Genomic DNA, 14,522 nt, shown 5'->3' with positions numbered 1-14,522 from the left:
AGACACAGACAGAGGAGCAATCCTGCTCTTCAACACCCCTCCTCGTCTGACCTTCCTGAAGCGAACGAGACAATGTTGTAGGTAAAATCTTCCCCAGGAGAGCAAAGAGGGGAGGAGTCGGGTTTTGGGGTCAAAACAGAGAGAGAATTTATTGCAAATTTGTAACCATTATAAACAGGTCACATTCCTCCTGTAATTCTGGACATCTGGAATGCGTGGCGCCTCACTATTCTCCGCTGTGTGGGCTTTGGAGGGAGAGTTATGTCAAAGAGCTCAAATGTAACAGCTAGTCACTGTTTTCCACTGCAATCACGGCCTAATATAGTTTTCTCAGGCCTACTACAGATGTAGTTTTTTTCTTTTTTCTTTTTTTTTTTGCAGCAAAAATGGACTCACCAAAGCACTTTGCGGTTGCCGCGCATGTGTTTGTGAATCTGTTTTATAGTTTGTGATTTAAATAAATGTTATGCAATGTAAAAATAATCATTCTGTGTTACACACCACTGTGTGTCAGAGCATCAGAACAGCGTCTTCCTGCAGACACGTGAGTCTGTGGCAGCCGCAGTGCTACTGCACAGCAACGTCGTGCCTTACCACCCCTCTGCTCAGTCCTCTGGATGACATGATTCACTATGTGCAAATGGTCCCGATGTGGAAAACAAAACAAAACAAAACATAACAAAAAAAAAAAAAAAAAGAACCCCCCCACATGTCATATTCCATCTCCGTGAGCCACTGAGTGATTGTCACAGGAAAAAGTTTATGTGCTGTTCCATCCATCGAACACACGCTGGCACCACTGATGGTAACACGGCCGTGAGAACAGTGTGCCTCGGCTGGATTGGGTTAAAGGGGTAGTGAGCTGTGTTTTAGACGGGCGGCTGAGTTATAGCTGCGGGTTAAAAGTCAAGCTGACAGGCAGTTTGTGGCCGGGCTTGGGGGCACTGTTGATACGGGTGTAAATGGGGGTTCCCAGTGCAAACAATCCCTCATGTCTCTTCAAAGAGAAACGCTGAGGCGTTTAGTTTCAGGGGGTGGCAAGCTGGCTCATATTGTTGAGCCTCCACAATTTTAAGATTTCCATGCTGACCCCTGTTTGCAAGCTGCTGGCTCCGGCAGGGAAGTAATTAGTCAGAGCTTGTGACATGTAGTTTGTGTTTACTTTTACAGTGGTTGTGAAGACATAAAATTCTTAAGTGGGTCGGTCTCAAAACACAAATTAGAGCATTTAGGGTTTCATCTTAGCCGTAGCGAACCGGCTGCCTCAGGACGCCTCAAGTGGCGTTGAAGTGTTTTATGGCTCGATAGATGATAGGTCTGCTAATAGGCTTTTCCTGTGATACCGGTTATTGTGGTTAAAAGCAAAGTGTCGCCTGAATGATACTGAGGCTTGAGTGTGCCGAGGAGATGCGGATGATCTCATGTAACAGGATGCTGAGAGTCAGCACAGGAAGTGAAGTCATGGTCACTGCTCAAACTGCAGGTTCTGCTTTGCCTAAAAAAGCCTGAAAAATACTGTTGAGTGGCGCACTAAATCACTGCTGCTTAGATACACAGCAATAAAGAAATTTGTGACTCAACGTATGTGACTGTTATGTTTTGCGTCCTCAGAATTCCATGAACCTGCCTCCGGACAAAGCCAGGCTCCTCAGACAGTATGACAACGAGAAGAAGTGGGACCTCATCTGTGACCAGGTGCGCTTCTGATTCATGAATTACTAAACCCGAGTCTGCGCCAACACAACTCGAGAGAAGAAAGCGAATACATTTGGACGCCGTTCTTTGAAGTGAATTAACAGTGTTTAATCTGGCACGCGTCTTCTCTCCTCTCTGGGCTGCAGGAGAGGTTTCAAGTGAAGAACCCGCCTCACACCTACATCCAGAAACTACGAGGTTACTTAGACCCCGGAGTCACACGGAAGGTGGGAATTATCGCCATAGTTACTGCCTTCACAGAAGAAATTTGCGTCTTTCACATTGTAGCCTCCTTTTTAAAGGAACTTGCATGATTTGATCTATAAAGTAATATTTGTAGTCTGCAGCAAAGATCTCCTTTTTCGATTTTGTGTTACAGAAGTTCCGCCGGCGGGTCCAGGAATCCACAAAAGTCTTGAGGGAGCTGGAGATATCACTGAGGACAAACCACATCGGGTAATCTAGTCTAATCTACCCTCCCTCCCTGGCGAATTGTGAGAAAAGGACAGGATCAGTAACATAACTTTCACACTAGTTAAGCTCCACCCTCCACGACTATTTAATGGTGCACAGGAAAAGAAACTAATGGCCCTTGTCCATTGCACGGTCTGACTCGCCTCGACTCACTTTATTTCTCTGGATTTTGTTTTCCGTTGCAGATAGCGCCCCCTCACGGCGAAACCCTCGCCGGTCACTTGTGGTCACCTGGTTTTTCCTCCCTTCTCTATCAGAGCCCCACAAGTTTTATTTTAAAAAAAATCAGGAAGACCATCTTGAAATGGTTGCTTCACATGAGCAGTGTTAATATAACAAATTTGCTGATTTTTTTTTTTTTTACATGGATAGATTATCAGCTATGACACAAGTTTCATGAGTCTCACTTTGATATTTCCTGGTTGTAAGCAGCAACCGGCAGGGCTTCACTACCAATGACGCTTTGCTGTTCAGTTTCTCTCTGACCAATCAGCAGTCCCCAGTGGTTCACATCACATTTTCGTATTGGCTCAGCTCAGTTGGAACCTCGATGGAGGTGGTACAAAAAATAGCATCAGGTAACGTATACTTTTACCCAATGGAAAACAAAAACAAACAAAAAAAAAACAGCAAGTCAAGCCGATTCAAGCTGATACCACGCAATGGAAAAGGGCCGTAAAACAGATGCAGTGTTATTTTATCCTATGAAGAATAGATCTTTTTCTCTGCTCTTGCTGCTGCAGGGATCCAAAGCTTTTTCTGGTGCCCAGATCACTCCCATTGTTCTAACTTGCCAAGCTCTGCAGCTCCACTTCATAGAGCCGGTCCTCATAATGCCCAGATGGTAGCCATTGTGCTGCCTCGTCCACTCCCCCATAGTGTTGAGCAGGAAGCTTTGTTGTGTATGCCAGAGGGACAGGAAGCCTGGCTGACCAGTGGTGAACCCAGTGAAAAGCACACATGCACACACAAGGATACTTTTATGAATATACATCTGTCCCACGCTAACGGCAAACAACTTTTCCACGCTCATTTCGTCACATTTTCTCAATCCATTGCGGCGCTTTGGGTGCTACTCAAAATGTACACTGGGGACACCCACACATGGATTTTTCTCTCAGCCTTTTCAGGCTTTGTCATCAGTGTACATAATCCAAGCCTGCATAATCAGATGTCACACAGATGAAAAATGTGCGGCGGTGATGTGCCACTTAAATCCCAGCTAGAAAGAAGTGTGTAAGGGCTTTGATTTTCCATAGCATTCATGGTGTGCCAAGAATATCTTATATTCTATTTTGCCTCATCAGTAAAAGTCTGTTTCAATGCATTTCCCAGATAGATCCACTGGCAAAGAAAAGGAGGGCTATTTTCAGAAGACTTTAGTGGGCGGGATTAAGTGTAACAGATGCTGGTTTATTATGTGTGTGTCTGAATCCTGGGCCCTTTCTTATGTGTTATTCCTCAGATTGCCAAGAAAAAATCAGAAATAGCAACTGGTTGGACAGGAATAGAGGGTGGGAGAAGGAATGAGAGAAAAGAGTCTGAGAGAGTGAGGAGTGAGGGGTCAGAGGCAGAGAGGGGGGAAAGGGGAGGGAGGGGGGCTGGTAGACAGGAAACTGATGATCAAGCCTGCCTCGCTGCCTCCCCCCTCTTTCCCCGTTTAGCCCTCCACCCAATCTCACAGCTTTGTTTGCCTTCCTCTGTTCCTCTGCTCACCTCTCTTCCCTTTTCTTCTCCCTCTCCTTCCCCCCCTCGTTATTTTTGGGGTGATTGGTTTCCTGCCTGACTCACCGTCGGCTAACCAGCAGCCTGTGTTACCAAACAGCCAGTCCCTTTTCGTAGCCCGCACTTCTGGACTATTTAAGAACCTTTTACCCCAATCCTGCCCTCCTGGGGTTTCTTAAGAAGGTGGGGGTGGAGGTGCAGGGGGGCCTGCGGGGGAGGCCGGCTAAACACTGTGACTGTCAGGGGTTCGACCTGAGCCCGGCTCTCCCAGCCATATGCCCTCCACATTCTTTCTCTCATCACAATGGGAATTCCTTTGTTTGGATTTGTTCCTCCCTCCAGAAAACCAAAGTTAAATGGGGAGGAAATCTGAATCTTTGCTCTAGTTTACTTTCCGTTGCGTTCTTGCCAAGTTTTCCCGGTCAGCGGAGGAGTGGGACCCCCTTCAGAGCTGCTTTTAGTATGAAGATGAAGAGTCCTGTAAGATGGCTTCTATGGGTCTTAGGAATTACAACAATCTCCAGTCTCTCGCCTTATTCAGTGTTGCTTCTTCCTCCCTTCTCCTCTCTTCCCTCGCCTCCTCTCTCTCTTTCTCTCTTCCCCTGGTGAAACTGGTGAAATCCAGTCCTAAAGGATATGGGTGTGTAGTTGATGTGAACCCCCCTTGACCTCTCTCTCTCTTTCCTGCGTCACAGGTGGGTCAGGGAGTTTCTCAATGATGAGAACAGAGGTCTTGACATCCTGGTGGAGTACCTCTCCTTTGCCCAGTGTGCTGTCATGTGAGTACACACACACACACACACACCTGTGCACACATAAGCACGGACACGCCTCTTCTCATATCCACTCCCCAACAAATTTGTAGCCAGAGCCTTTCTTCATAAACAGGACTAAGACAGGCAGTGGATCCAGCTGCTGGATTAACACGTTGTGTCCTGTAGAACCTAAGAAAGACTGCTTGCGTCTCTTAGCATTTATACATTGCATTCCTTGGATGTGCTTGTATGCCTTGCAGCATACTTGGCAAACTGAATGTGTGGCTAGACAGATCCTATGTGGTGTAGTGCTGATCTGTTCCTTGCCTGAATGGGACTGAAAGCCTATGCTCTGTGTTGTGCTGAGCTTTACCATGCCGCTTGATGGTGCAGCTCTTGTGATAACCCCTGGTTCTCTGCCAAGCCGCCTTCCTAACCTAACCTTCCCCCTTGCCCCTCGTCTATACCCCCGTGCCTCTGTGTTGGCTTGTCCTTCCCTCTGTCCGTGGCCCAGGTTGGATTTTGAGGGGTTGGAGAATGGGGAGGATGGCTTCTTGGAGAAAGCTAAGTCCTGGAGCAGGTCCATAGAGGATCTGCACCATACGGGCACCCAGCCCTTCTGCAATACACTGGTGCGCTCTGCCCGCCAGTCTGTCCTCCGGTATGTATTGCTAAGCTACCCTTCCTGCTGTTATCCTGTCCTGTTACTGCCTTGCTCTGCTAACCTCAAGTGCTACAAAAACGAACTGTATTAGCATGCAAGCCTGTGGTCTTGATGCTGTTCTGCTCAGCAGCCAGGAAGGTACCTGACTGTTAATATATGGCCATGATGGGCTCTCATTACTCATGACCTCAGCTGTATCAGAGGCAGAGGCTGAGAGTTTCTTACCCTTTGCTCTCTCTTTGTGTCTCTTTTGCTCCGTGTCTCCCTCGGTCAATGATTCTCTGTCCAGATGTGCATCTGTACTGTTCTCTGTAGATGAGAGCCAGCTGTGTTCAGCAACACGTCAGACAGTTGGGATTCTCCTCTTCATTACCATGCCACACACAGACAGGAGATGAGGAGGCACCAGGCCTAAAAGCTGATAGGAGTAATTAAAATTCGATCATAGTGTACAGATAAAACGTTCCCTTTAATGACATCTATGCTGCATAACATTAACAGATTACTGTTGTACCTGTATTATTGTGACAGTGAACATGAAATAGTACAGCCTCAAGAAATGCTGCGTATGATTCATCATGATAAAATAGATCACGAGACGAGAAAGAAGTGGTATCATGCACACTTGGTGTATAATAAAAAGAGAGAAGCAACACAGAGTTACATAACAGAGTGCATGCATAAGCCTCAGTCTAGTGACAACAGTGAGGAAACCAGCCACCTCCCATCATGCATCTGTAACCTCAAAAACCATCTCGGATGTTTCTGTCAGATCTCTCTGCCTTTCTCATCATCTCTTTCTCCGCCTGACACACCAGATATAATTCAGCCATCAACACGTAACCTCATCTAATGTTACAAAAAGAAATGAAATGCCTTTGAATTAGATCACATGCACATTGAAGACACTGAATGCAATAACTTAATCTATGAAATATTAACCTCTGCCATCTGTTACAGCTATGGCTCGGTTACGAACAGCAAAACCATCAAGAACTCCCGCCTCGTGAGCCAAAAAGATGATGTGCATGTGTGCATCATGTGCTTGAGAGCAATCATGAACTACCAGGTACCAAACACTGATGCCAACAGTGTTGTACTATCATAAGGGCCTACCACTCGAGTGCAGTTCAGTTGAGCGGCACAGTGATGTCTAATGCACAATCTGACATGACATTTGTGTTTTTAACTGTGTGGAATATGTATTTCCTGTGTAGTGATATGAGTACATGTACAGCATGCTCCAGTTTTTTTTCTGACCACATCCTGCTCTCTCTACTTTCTTTGTGCAGTATGGCTTCAATATGGTGATGTCCCACGCACATGCAGTCAATGAAATTGCTCTCAGCTTGAACAATAAGAACTCACGGTAAGAACTGAGGTCTTGCCTCCATAGCTTTAAGGTATTAAGGGTGGGTCAAACAATAGGGGAAACCCTGCAGCCAGTTCATATGATATGCTTCCCATTCTCCATGGGGCTTGGCTGCTCTCTGAAGTTGGGGATCAGAGGCGTATACATAGGCTGTTAAAGGAATGTTTACTAAAGGGAGATTAGTGGTAAGCCGTTGGGGCAGATCACTCTGTAATGAAGGCAAGGCCACTTAAAAAGCCATGAAGTTTTGCTCCTGCTTCATCTCAGATTGCAATAAGGATTATAGATTACATCCCCTGTATGTTGTCATGTTTGCACTGTATACTGCCAGTATAACAATAAAGCATTTTTCTCTCAGATTTTGTTCAGGCAGACAAAGTTTTGGGTGTTGAACTCTTGTGTGTTGTACTCATGAGCGTGTGCTGTGTCACCAGGACAAAAGCGTTGGTCCTGGAGCTGCTAGCTGCAGTCTGTCTGGTCCGAGGGGGTCATGAGATCATTCTCTCAGCGTTTGACAACTTCAAAGAGGTGCAGTATGGCCAAAGGCAACATTCTCTATGAAATTTGAAGTATGAAAAATAAAGCTGAGAAGAGTAGAATTGTACTGGGCTATTTATAGTTCCACGGTAATACATGGTTAACCCAGGGGTGTACCAAGAAAAATCAAACACCATGGTAATTTTCCACTTCAGCAGTGAGGAGCATAAAGACATAAAGTGCCAGTGTAGAGGGATGAAAATCAAGGAGTTCTGGGAGTTTTCGAGTCTATCAAGTGTGTAAGCAAAGCCTTACGGTGGCCTGTCTGAGGCTATTAGTCTCATTAAGTCCCCAGATGTGAGTCAACCTTGAGCACTGATAAGGATCAGCCCCCTGATGGAAACCAGTGGACCACAAAGGTTTTCTTAGGCCCTCGGTTTCTGCCTACATAGTGATCTAAAGACAGGAACAAGCCAATTACCATGCCATCTAAACCCCAAAGAGACCCAAAAGCTAATCAGCCCACAAGTCAAAACAACACTGGAGAGACAACTCTGCAGTGGTATTTATAAAATACATAGTAACATATGGTAATAGGTTTTGGGAATTTTGCAATATGGCCACCAGTGGTGCTCAGCCACAGCTGTGCACAAATAGAGAATTAAAAGTGCATTAATAACTCTTGGTGGGATTTTGAGAGCAAGGCATGGGGCTTTTATTTTCACATATTGAGAGCTGGGAAAGCAGTGTTTGTTTTTCATCTTCCTCTTTCTCACTAGTGTTTTTCTCTTTGGGAGTTTGACTAAATCTATCCATTTTCTTTATTTATTGCTGTCTTCCCTTCCCATGAATTCCCATAATTAGGAGGAATTATGTTGCAAATGGAGTGTACTGACCTCTGTTTACATGCAATTAAGCTTTTGGCATGAATTCCGCTGGACCCTAAATCTCATTCACATCATAATCATAACATAGCAGCTAATAATAAAAAAATCGCTACAAAATAGCAGTTTCATGATAAATCAGAATCTGCAGGTAGTTCACAGCATTAATGTGGGAGTTATGATCATTGTGATGGTACATAAGAGCTATAAGAGCCTTCATCAGTTTGTAAATCACAAGCACAGGTTCAGAGGCCATCCTTTATATTTATGCATCTTTTGTATTTTAGGTGTGCAAAGAGAAGCATCGCTTTGAGAGGTTGATGGATTACTTCCGCTGTGAGGATGGAAACATTGACTTCATGGTGAGAACACTACTGTATCACTACGTATCCTCTCTAGTGTGTGTGTGTGTGTGTGTGTGTGTGAATCCATCTGTCCATCTGAATGTGTGTTAGATTCATACTTGTCTGTCTGTGCTCAGGTTGCTTGCATGCAGTTCATCAACATTGTGGTCCACTCAGTTGAAGACATGAACTTCAGAGTTCATCTCCAGTATGAGTTCACCAAGCTTGGACTGGATGACTACTTGGAGGTAAAAATAAAATGTTGTATCCAAAAGGAGTGGTTAGAAAAACCCAGAAATACCCTGAAGTGAGACTATCCTGTATGTTCCCACGGGCCCATTGTACCTAACTCTGACTCACTCTTCTCCATGTCAGAAATGTAAGCATACAGAGAGCGACAAGCTGTCGGTGCAGATCCAGGCCTACCTGGATAACGTTTTTGATGTGGGTGGTCTGCTGGAAGATGCAGAAACCAAGAATGCAGCGCTGGAGAAGGTGGAGGAACTGGAGGAGCACCTGTCCCATGTAAGAGCACCACCCACTCCAGACCACCAACACTGCTCCCTGAGCCCATTTACGAGGTTGTTGTGGCTCGCCCAGCTATGTAAGCCAACCGTGCATGGCTGTTTCTCTGTGGCGATTAGAATTCAACTCAGCGTTTGAATTTCACAAGTGGTTCGAGGTTAATAATGAGGTGGAAATTGTTGGAAAATATTCATCTGGTGTGGAAAACAACCCTGATATTGTTCTGACGTTGCCTCATTCTTTCTGGGCAGTTGCCTCAGTATCCCACGCCGCTATGCAAAGACCTTCTTCACATGGAAAGGTCGTAGGCAGTCCTGACATCATTCAAGGAATTTCAAAACAAACTTTGCTCTAAGGGGTCAGGAATGATGGGGGAGGAAGAGGGTGAAAATTCACTGTGAATTCCTATGCAACATGTGTAATCAGCTCCATATTCAAAAGTGAAAGCCGTGCCAGCCTCTTGCTGTGTCATGCTGCCGGGCTTATCATATTTCTTACTGATGCTGCAGAGTGTACAGGAGAGAGGAGGAGTAGGGCTGGGAAAGATGCCCATGCTGTGTTTTTTTATTGGATCAATTCTTGAATTCGCCTCCTCCCACCTCGCCATCCTCTTGTATTCTTTCCACTCACTGATCATGTTAGCCGCCGCTTTATCTCTCTCCATCTTCTCTCCTAGGTGACGGAGAAGCTGCTGGATGTTGAGAATGAGACCATGATGAAAGTAGCTGATCTGGAGAAGCTGCTGATTCAGAAGGATAAAGATCTACAAACAATACGGGTAAGCTTCAGCTGTATAGAGTCTTATTCCCTGCCTGCCTGCCTGCCTGCCTGCCTGTCATCATCAAGGCTTTGGTTATTTTGTTAGTATAATTAAGGTCCTTTTTTTTTTGATGTATGTAGCTAAATTGCTGTAATAGCAAGTGAGGTCAGCAGAAAACAGGATGTATTTTTAGGCTTGTGGAGTCACTGCACTGTGCTCTTTATCACCCTCTGGTGACTGTCCAGGAGACGTACGAGTCGACCAACACCCAAGTGAACACCCTGAGGAGAATGATCAAGGAGAAGGATGCTGCTTTCCAGAGGCACTTCAACATAGAGAAGCGACTGCTCGAGCTGGAGCAGCAAGGCACCATCCGTCTGCACAAGAAGCCTGATGGAGATATTGCCATTGAGCCCCTGGGTGCAGGCGGTCTAGGTGGAAGTAGTGGCCTTGGGATCCCCCTGAGTGACATAGGCCAGCTTTCATTAGGACCAATAGCTGGGCTCATAGGACCAGAGGCACCAGGAGGACCAGACACCAGTTTGCCCCCAGCCAGTGAAGCGCCTCCACCCCCTCCCCCTCCACCGCCACCCCCTCCACCTCTTCCCTCTGCGTCAGGTAATAGACAGTGACTCACTGTGATAATCACATTTGGCGACATATGCATGTGAAAGTTGAGTTGAGGGACTCAGAGTCTATTTTCAGTTCCCCCCGTCTTTGTTCATTTGTGCCAAACCAGATGATGGGTCATAGCGGCGTTCTTCTAGCCCAGACAGGAAAGGGAAATGCAAAAGGGTGTTTCCTCTGTGTGAGAACGCAGACAGAGAGACCACAGCACAAGAGAGACATAATTGACTATGACAACAGTGTTGAGTGCTATTCTTCCTGTGTCACTTGGTAGGACAGGTAGCACATATCCTTACAAGTCCTCACCGCCTTATTCCCCCTCATTTTGCTCTCTACTGTCATTATCAAATAAAGCAAAGCAAGTAAATAAACAAACAAACCAAAAAAAACAAACACATTGTAAGATGGTTTTCTACATTACAGGACATAGCGCACCAATTCCACCGCCGCCACCACCTCTTTTGCCAGATGCCTCTCCATCAGTTGTCCTCAGTGTTGGTTTATCAGGTGAGAGCCGATGCGTTGTGGCACAACTTTGTTATACTCAGGCATCTTTGTTTTCTGGAAGGAGTTCCGCTGCAGACAATTCAGTAAAAGGTATGAACCATAGACATTTATCAAAAGGTGATTTTGTTTTATTTATGACTACAGCTATCAGAATCAAGAAACCCATCAAGACCAAGTTCCGCTTGCCTGTGTTCAACTGGACAGCCCTGAAACCCAACCAAATCAATGGCACTGTCTTCAATGAAATTGATGATGAGCGTGTGCTCGAGGTATAAAAATCAGATAAAAACTTCCATTACAATCAGCTGGAATAAATTTAGAGCAAGTTGTTAAACTGTCATTTATCTTGTTATGTGTAGGAGCTGGATCTGGAGAAGTTTGAGGAGCTGTTTAAGACCAGAGCCCAGGGTCCGGTTGTTGACCTTTCCTGCAGTAAGAGCAAGGTGTCCCAGAAGGCTGTGAACAAAGTCACGCTGCTAGATGCCAATCGCTCCAAGAACCTTGCCATCACGTTGCGGAAGGCCAACAAAACGACAGAGGAGATCTGCAAAGCAATCGAAAAGTATACTCTCTTTTAAGAACTGGAAGACTTTTTGAAAGCATAGACATACAATGTCATGTCCATTCAAAATGTTTCTAACATTTGTTATCTGACTTCTCAGGTTTGACCTGAAGGCCTTACCTGTTGACTTTGTGGAGTGTCTGATGCGTTTCCTGCCCACGGAGGCTGAGAGCAAGCTGCTGCGCCAGTATGAGCGTGAGCGTCGCCCCGTGGACCAGCTGGCAGAGGAGGATCGCTTCATGCTCTTATTCAGCAAGATTGAGAGGCTCACTCAGAGGATGAATATCATCACCTTTGTTGGGAACTTTGCTGACAATGTCAACATGCTCACGCCGCAACTCAATGCCATCATTGCAGCTTCGGGCTCAGTAAAATCTTCACCGAAGCTGAAAAGAATGCTTGAGGTAAGAAGTGTTTGTCTGACTGGGATGTTTGTGTCCATTCACATCAACTGTATTTGTATTGTACATGCATATTGATTCATTCATTCTTCTTTCTCACTTGTAGATCATCTTAGCATTGGGAAACTACATGAACAGCAGCAAAAGAGGCTCTGTTTATGGTTTCAAATTGCAAAGTCTCGATCTGGTGAGTACTAAGTAGCACATTTGAAGATGCTTTCCAAGTACTCAGTTTATCACCATAATACTTAAACGACTAGACAGTTTATATTTGAGGTACTTTGGCTGATATTGCAATGCATTCATCTCCTTTCGTAGCTGCTGGACACCAAGTCCACAGACAGGAAGATGACCCTGCTTCACTACATAGCTCTCATTGTGAAAGAGAAGTACTTGGAGTTGGCCAATTTCTACAATGAACTGCACTTTGTGGATAAAGCTGCAGCAGGTGGGTGTGGAAAAAAATACTGAAGAGTGAATCCCATACCACACATATATAAGAATATTTTTTTGCAAGAATATGTTCATGTGTTGTTGACAGTAGAGCTGTGATAAAACACATTATTTCCTGACTGTGTGTGCAGTATCTCTGGAAAATGTGCTGCTGGATGTGCGGGAGCTGGGGAAGGGCATGGACCTGATCAGGAGAGAGTGCAACCTCCACGACCATTCAGTCCTCAAGTCCTTCCTCCAGACCAGTGAAGCACAGTTGGACAAGCTGCAGAAGGACGCCAAGACAGCAGAGGTATTCAGCACAGTCCCTATTTTGTTACCTCAAAGTATCAGCTGAAATGAAAATAGATATGAAGGAACACCCTGTCCCAGATACAGCTCATTGAATACCAATATACAAAAAAGTCTGACTTCTGACTTGACAATGTTTACAAACACTGCTTCCACTGTTACTCTGCCGTTTTTCCCAATTCTAGGAAGCCTTCAACAATGTGGTGAACTACTTTGGAGAGAGTGCCAAGACAACTCCACCCTCTGTGTTCTTCCCTGTTTTTGTGCGCTTCATCAAGTCCTATAAGGTGACAATACCAAGCCGAGTCCACATCGATTCTCATCACTTCTGTGCATATTAATTGTGGCGCTCTCTGCTGCTCTGCTGGGAAGTCCCCAAGTGTAGCCTTGGTTTTGTTCCTTTACCTCAGAGCAGAGCAGAGTAGAGCTTGGACTGTGTGTGTGTGTGTGTGTGTGTGTGTGCCACAGGACGTGGCGCATAGTCAGAGGCCAAAAAACAGGAAGGGCCAGCTGGGCCTGGCTTTAGAGCAGCAGCTGTGGTGTTTAGACTGGTCACTGCCCCTCCTCTCTCCCCCCCCTTTGACCCCCGGACAGCCTCACCCTGCCCCACCACACAACACACTTCCTGAGATTGTTCTCCATCTGGATTTATGGGATCCACTCGAGGAAATGTGCAGCACAAGGCTTTCTGTGTGTGTGTGAGTGTGTGTTTGTGTGTGTGCCTGTGTTTGTATGTATTGTGTTTGTGTGTATATGACTGAAAGCATATTTTGAGTATGTATGATAAATGTGTGTATGATTCCATGAAGGAGGGAAGGGCAGAGAGAGCGAGAGAGAGGGAGGATAATTTCATAATGACTGGTTATGTTCATCATACTGTGTGTTCCCTGCCTGTGCTCATCCCCTGATCTGTTTCCTCTATTCTAAAAGGGCCACTTTGTTTCCTTACTTGGCTTGGCAAGTGTGTTGACTTGGATTTATTTGAGCTGCAGTCTTTTGTTGCTGACTGCTTACCATTTTCTCCGCTCTACAGGATGCCGTGGAGGAAAACGAGCAGAGGAAAAAGCAGGAACAAGCAATGCGAGAGAAGTTACTGGCTCAGGAGGCTAAGCAGCATGACCCCAAGGTACGGCCCAAGCATCTGCACCCAAGTTGAATGAAACATCTTGTTAGATATCCGATGTTTACTCAATGGGTTTAGAGTGTGCCAGAAAGCACAATTAATAGTAGAAATGTCCCTTCCTGTGGTGCAGGTCCAGGCCCAGAAGAAGAGGCAGCAGCAGCAGGAGCTGATTGCAGAGCTGCGCAAGCGGCAAGCTAAAGACCACCGGCCCGTGTATGAGGGCAAGGATGGCACTATTGAGGACATCATCACAGGTGGGCCAGACAGCACCATAAGTAGACCCCATGTGGGTGCCAGCAGTCCCAGCCGCCGCAGGCCTAAGATGACTGTGGTCATTCACTGCTCAGCTCCCTTAAAGTGCACCTTGTGCTATGTGGTCCAGACACCAGAACATCTGGAACACAGCACATAGCAGCACAGCTAGACACCAGCCAGTAGTCAGCAGTCATTCCATGGCCTGCTGTCTAGTTTGCAATTCCTTAATTATGAAAGGTGCAACTAAAGCTACTGAGCCTTAATTACAACTGTAAATATGTGGATAGGTACCGTATATTGCCAAGCAGCTGGATCCCAAGTATGTCTAATATAGTGCATTGCATCCATATTTAATGTGTTGTGGGAGAAAAAGCAGTATCTACAGCCTCAGGACAACACCTCAACTAATTGATGTTTGTCCCAGCCATTAATCAATGCTTAAAATGTAAATAATCTATATGTTATTTTAATGTCATGTTTAATAATGTTGATAATGTGTCTTTGCCAGTGCTATCAGAGCTGTAACAATTAATGACCTGATCACCTATGATGCAGTTCCAAGACCTGCTCAGTGTCCCCTTATCCTCTACGATGAAGATGGTTAGCTCTGAACGTTTAACAAGGTTCC

The 14,522-nt window shown here is 45.5% G+C and overlaps 1 protein-coding gene across 5 annotated transcripts in view; it reads left to right on the top strand.

Moving 5' to 3' along the window:
* fmnl3 (formin-like 3) overlaps nt 1-14,522 on the top strand; it is a 30,559-nt gene that overhangs the window by 12,342 nt on the left and 3,695 nt on the right. For 4 of the 5 annotated variants that reach the window (XR_003928503.1, XM_030056610.1, XM_030056611.1 and 1 more), the window contains exons 2-24: nt 1,612-1,695; nt 1,842-1,922; nt 2,075-2,151; nt 4,590-4,673; nt 5,164-5,310; nt 6,274-6,382; nt 6,606-6,682; nt 7,120-7,213; nt 8,334-8,408; nt 8,528-8,638; nt 8,766-8,915; nt 9,592-9,693; nt 9,921-10,293; nt 10,726-10,809; nt 10,954-11,078; nt 11,169-11,371; nt 11,472-11,775; nt 11,879-11,959; nt 12,091-12,220; nt 12,357-12,517; nt 12,702-12,803; nt 13,550-13,642; nt 13,770-13,893. Coding sequence is in view for 3 of the 5 variants with exons in the window: in XM_030056610.1 (XP_029912470.1) it covers nt 1,612-1,695; nt 1,842-1,922; nt 2,075-2,151; nt 4,590-4,673; nt 5,164-5,310; nt 6,274-6,382; nt 6,606-6,682; nt 7,120-7,213; nt 8,334-8,408; nt 8,528-8,638; nt 8,766-8,915; nt 9,592-9,693; nt 9,921-10,293; nt 10,726-10,809; nt 10,954-11,078; nt 11,169-11,371; nt 11,472-11,775; nt 11,879-11,959; nt 12,091-12,220; nt 12,357-12,517; nt 12,702-12,803; nt 13,550-13,642; nt 13,770-13,893 (2,971 nt within the window). In the remaining 2 variants the exon portion in view is untranslated. The remainder of the gene's footprint in view (nt 1-1,611; nt 1,696-1,841; nt 1,923-2,074; nt 2,152-4,589; nt 4,674-5,163; nt 5,311-6,273; nt 6,383-6,605; nt 6,683-7,119; nt 7,214-8,333; nt 8,409-8,527; nt 8,639-8,765; nt 8,916-9,591; nt 9,694-9,920; nt 10,294-10,725; nt 10,810-10,953; nt 11,079-11,168; nt 11,372-11,471; nt 11,776-11,878; nt 11,960-12,090; nt 12,221-12,356; nt 12,518-12,701; nt 12,804-13,549; nt 13,643-13,769; nt 13,894-14,522) is intronic. The other variant, XR_003928504.1, reaches the window with a different exon arrangement.

Source organism: Myripristis murdjan, chromosome 7, assembly GCF_902150065.1.
Source record: "Myripristis murdjan chromosome 7, fMyrMur1.1, whole genome shotgun sequence".
In the NCBI taxonomy this organism is placed as follows: Eukaryota; Metazoa; Chordata; class Actinopteri; order Holocentriformes; family Holocentridae; genus Myripristis; species Myripristis murdjan.
This window is presented reverse-complemented; position numbering and strand designations above follow the sequence as displayed.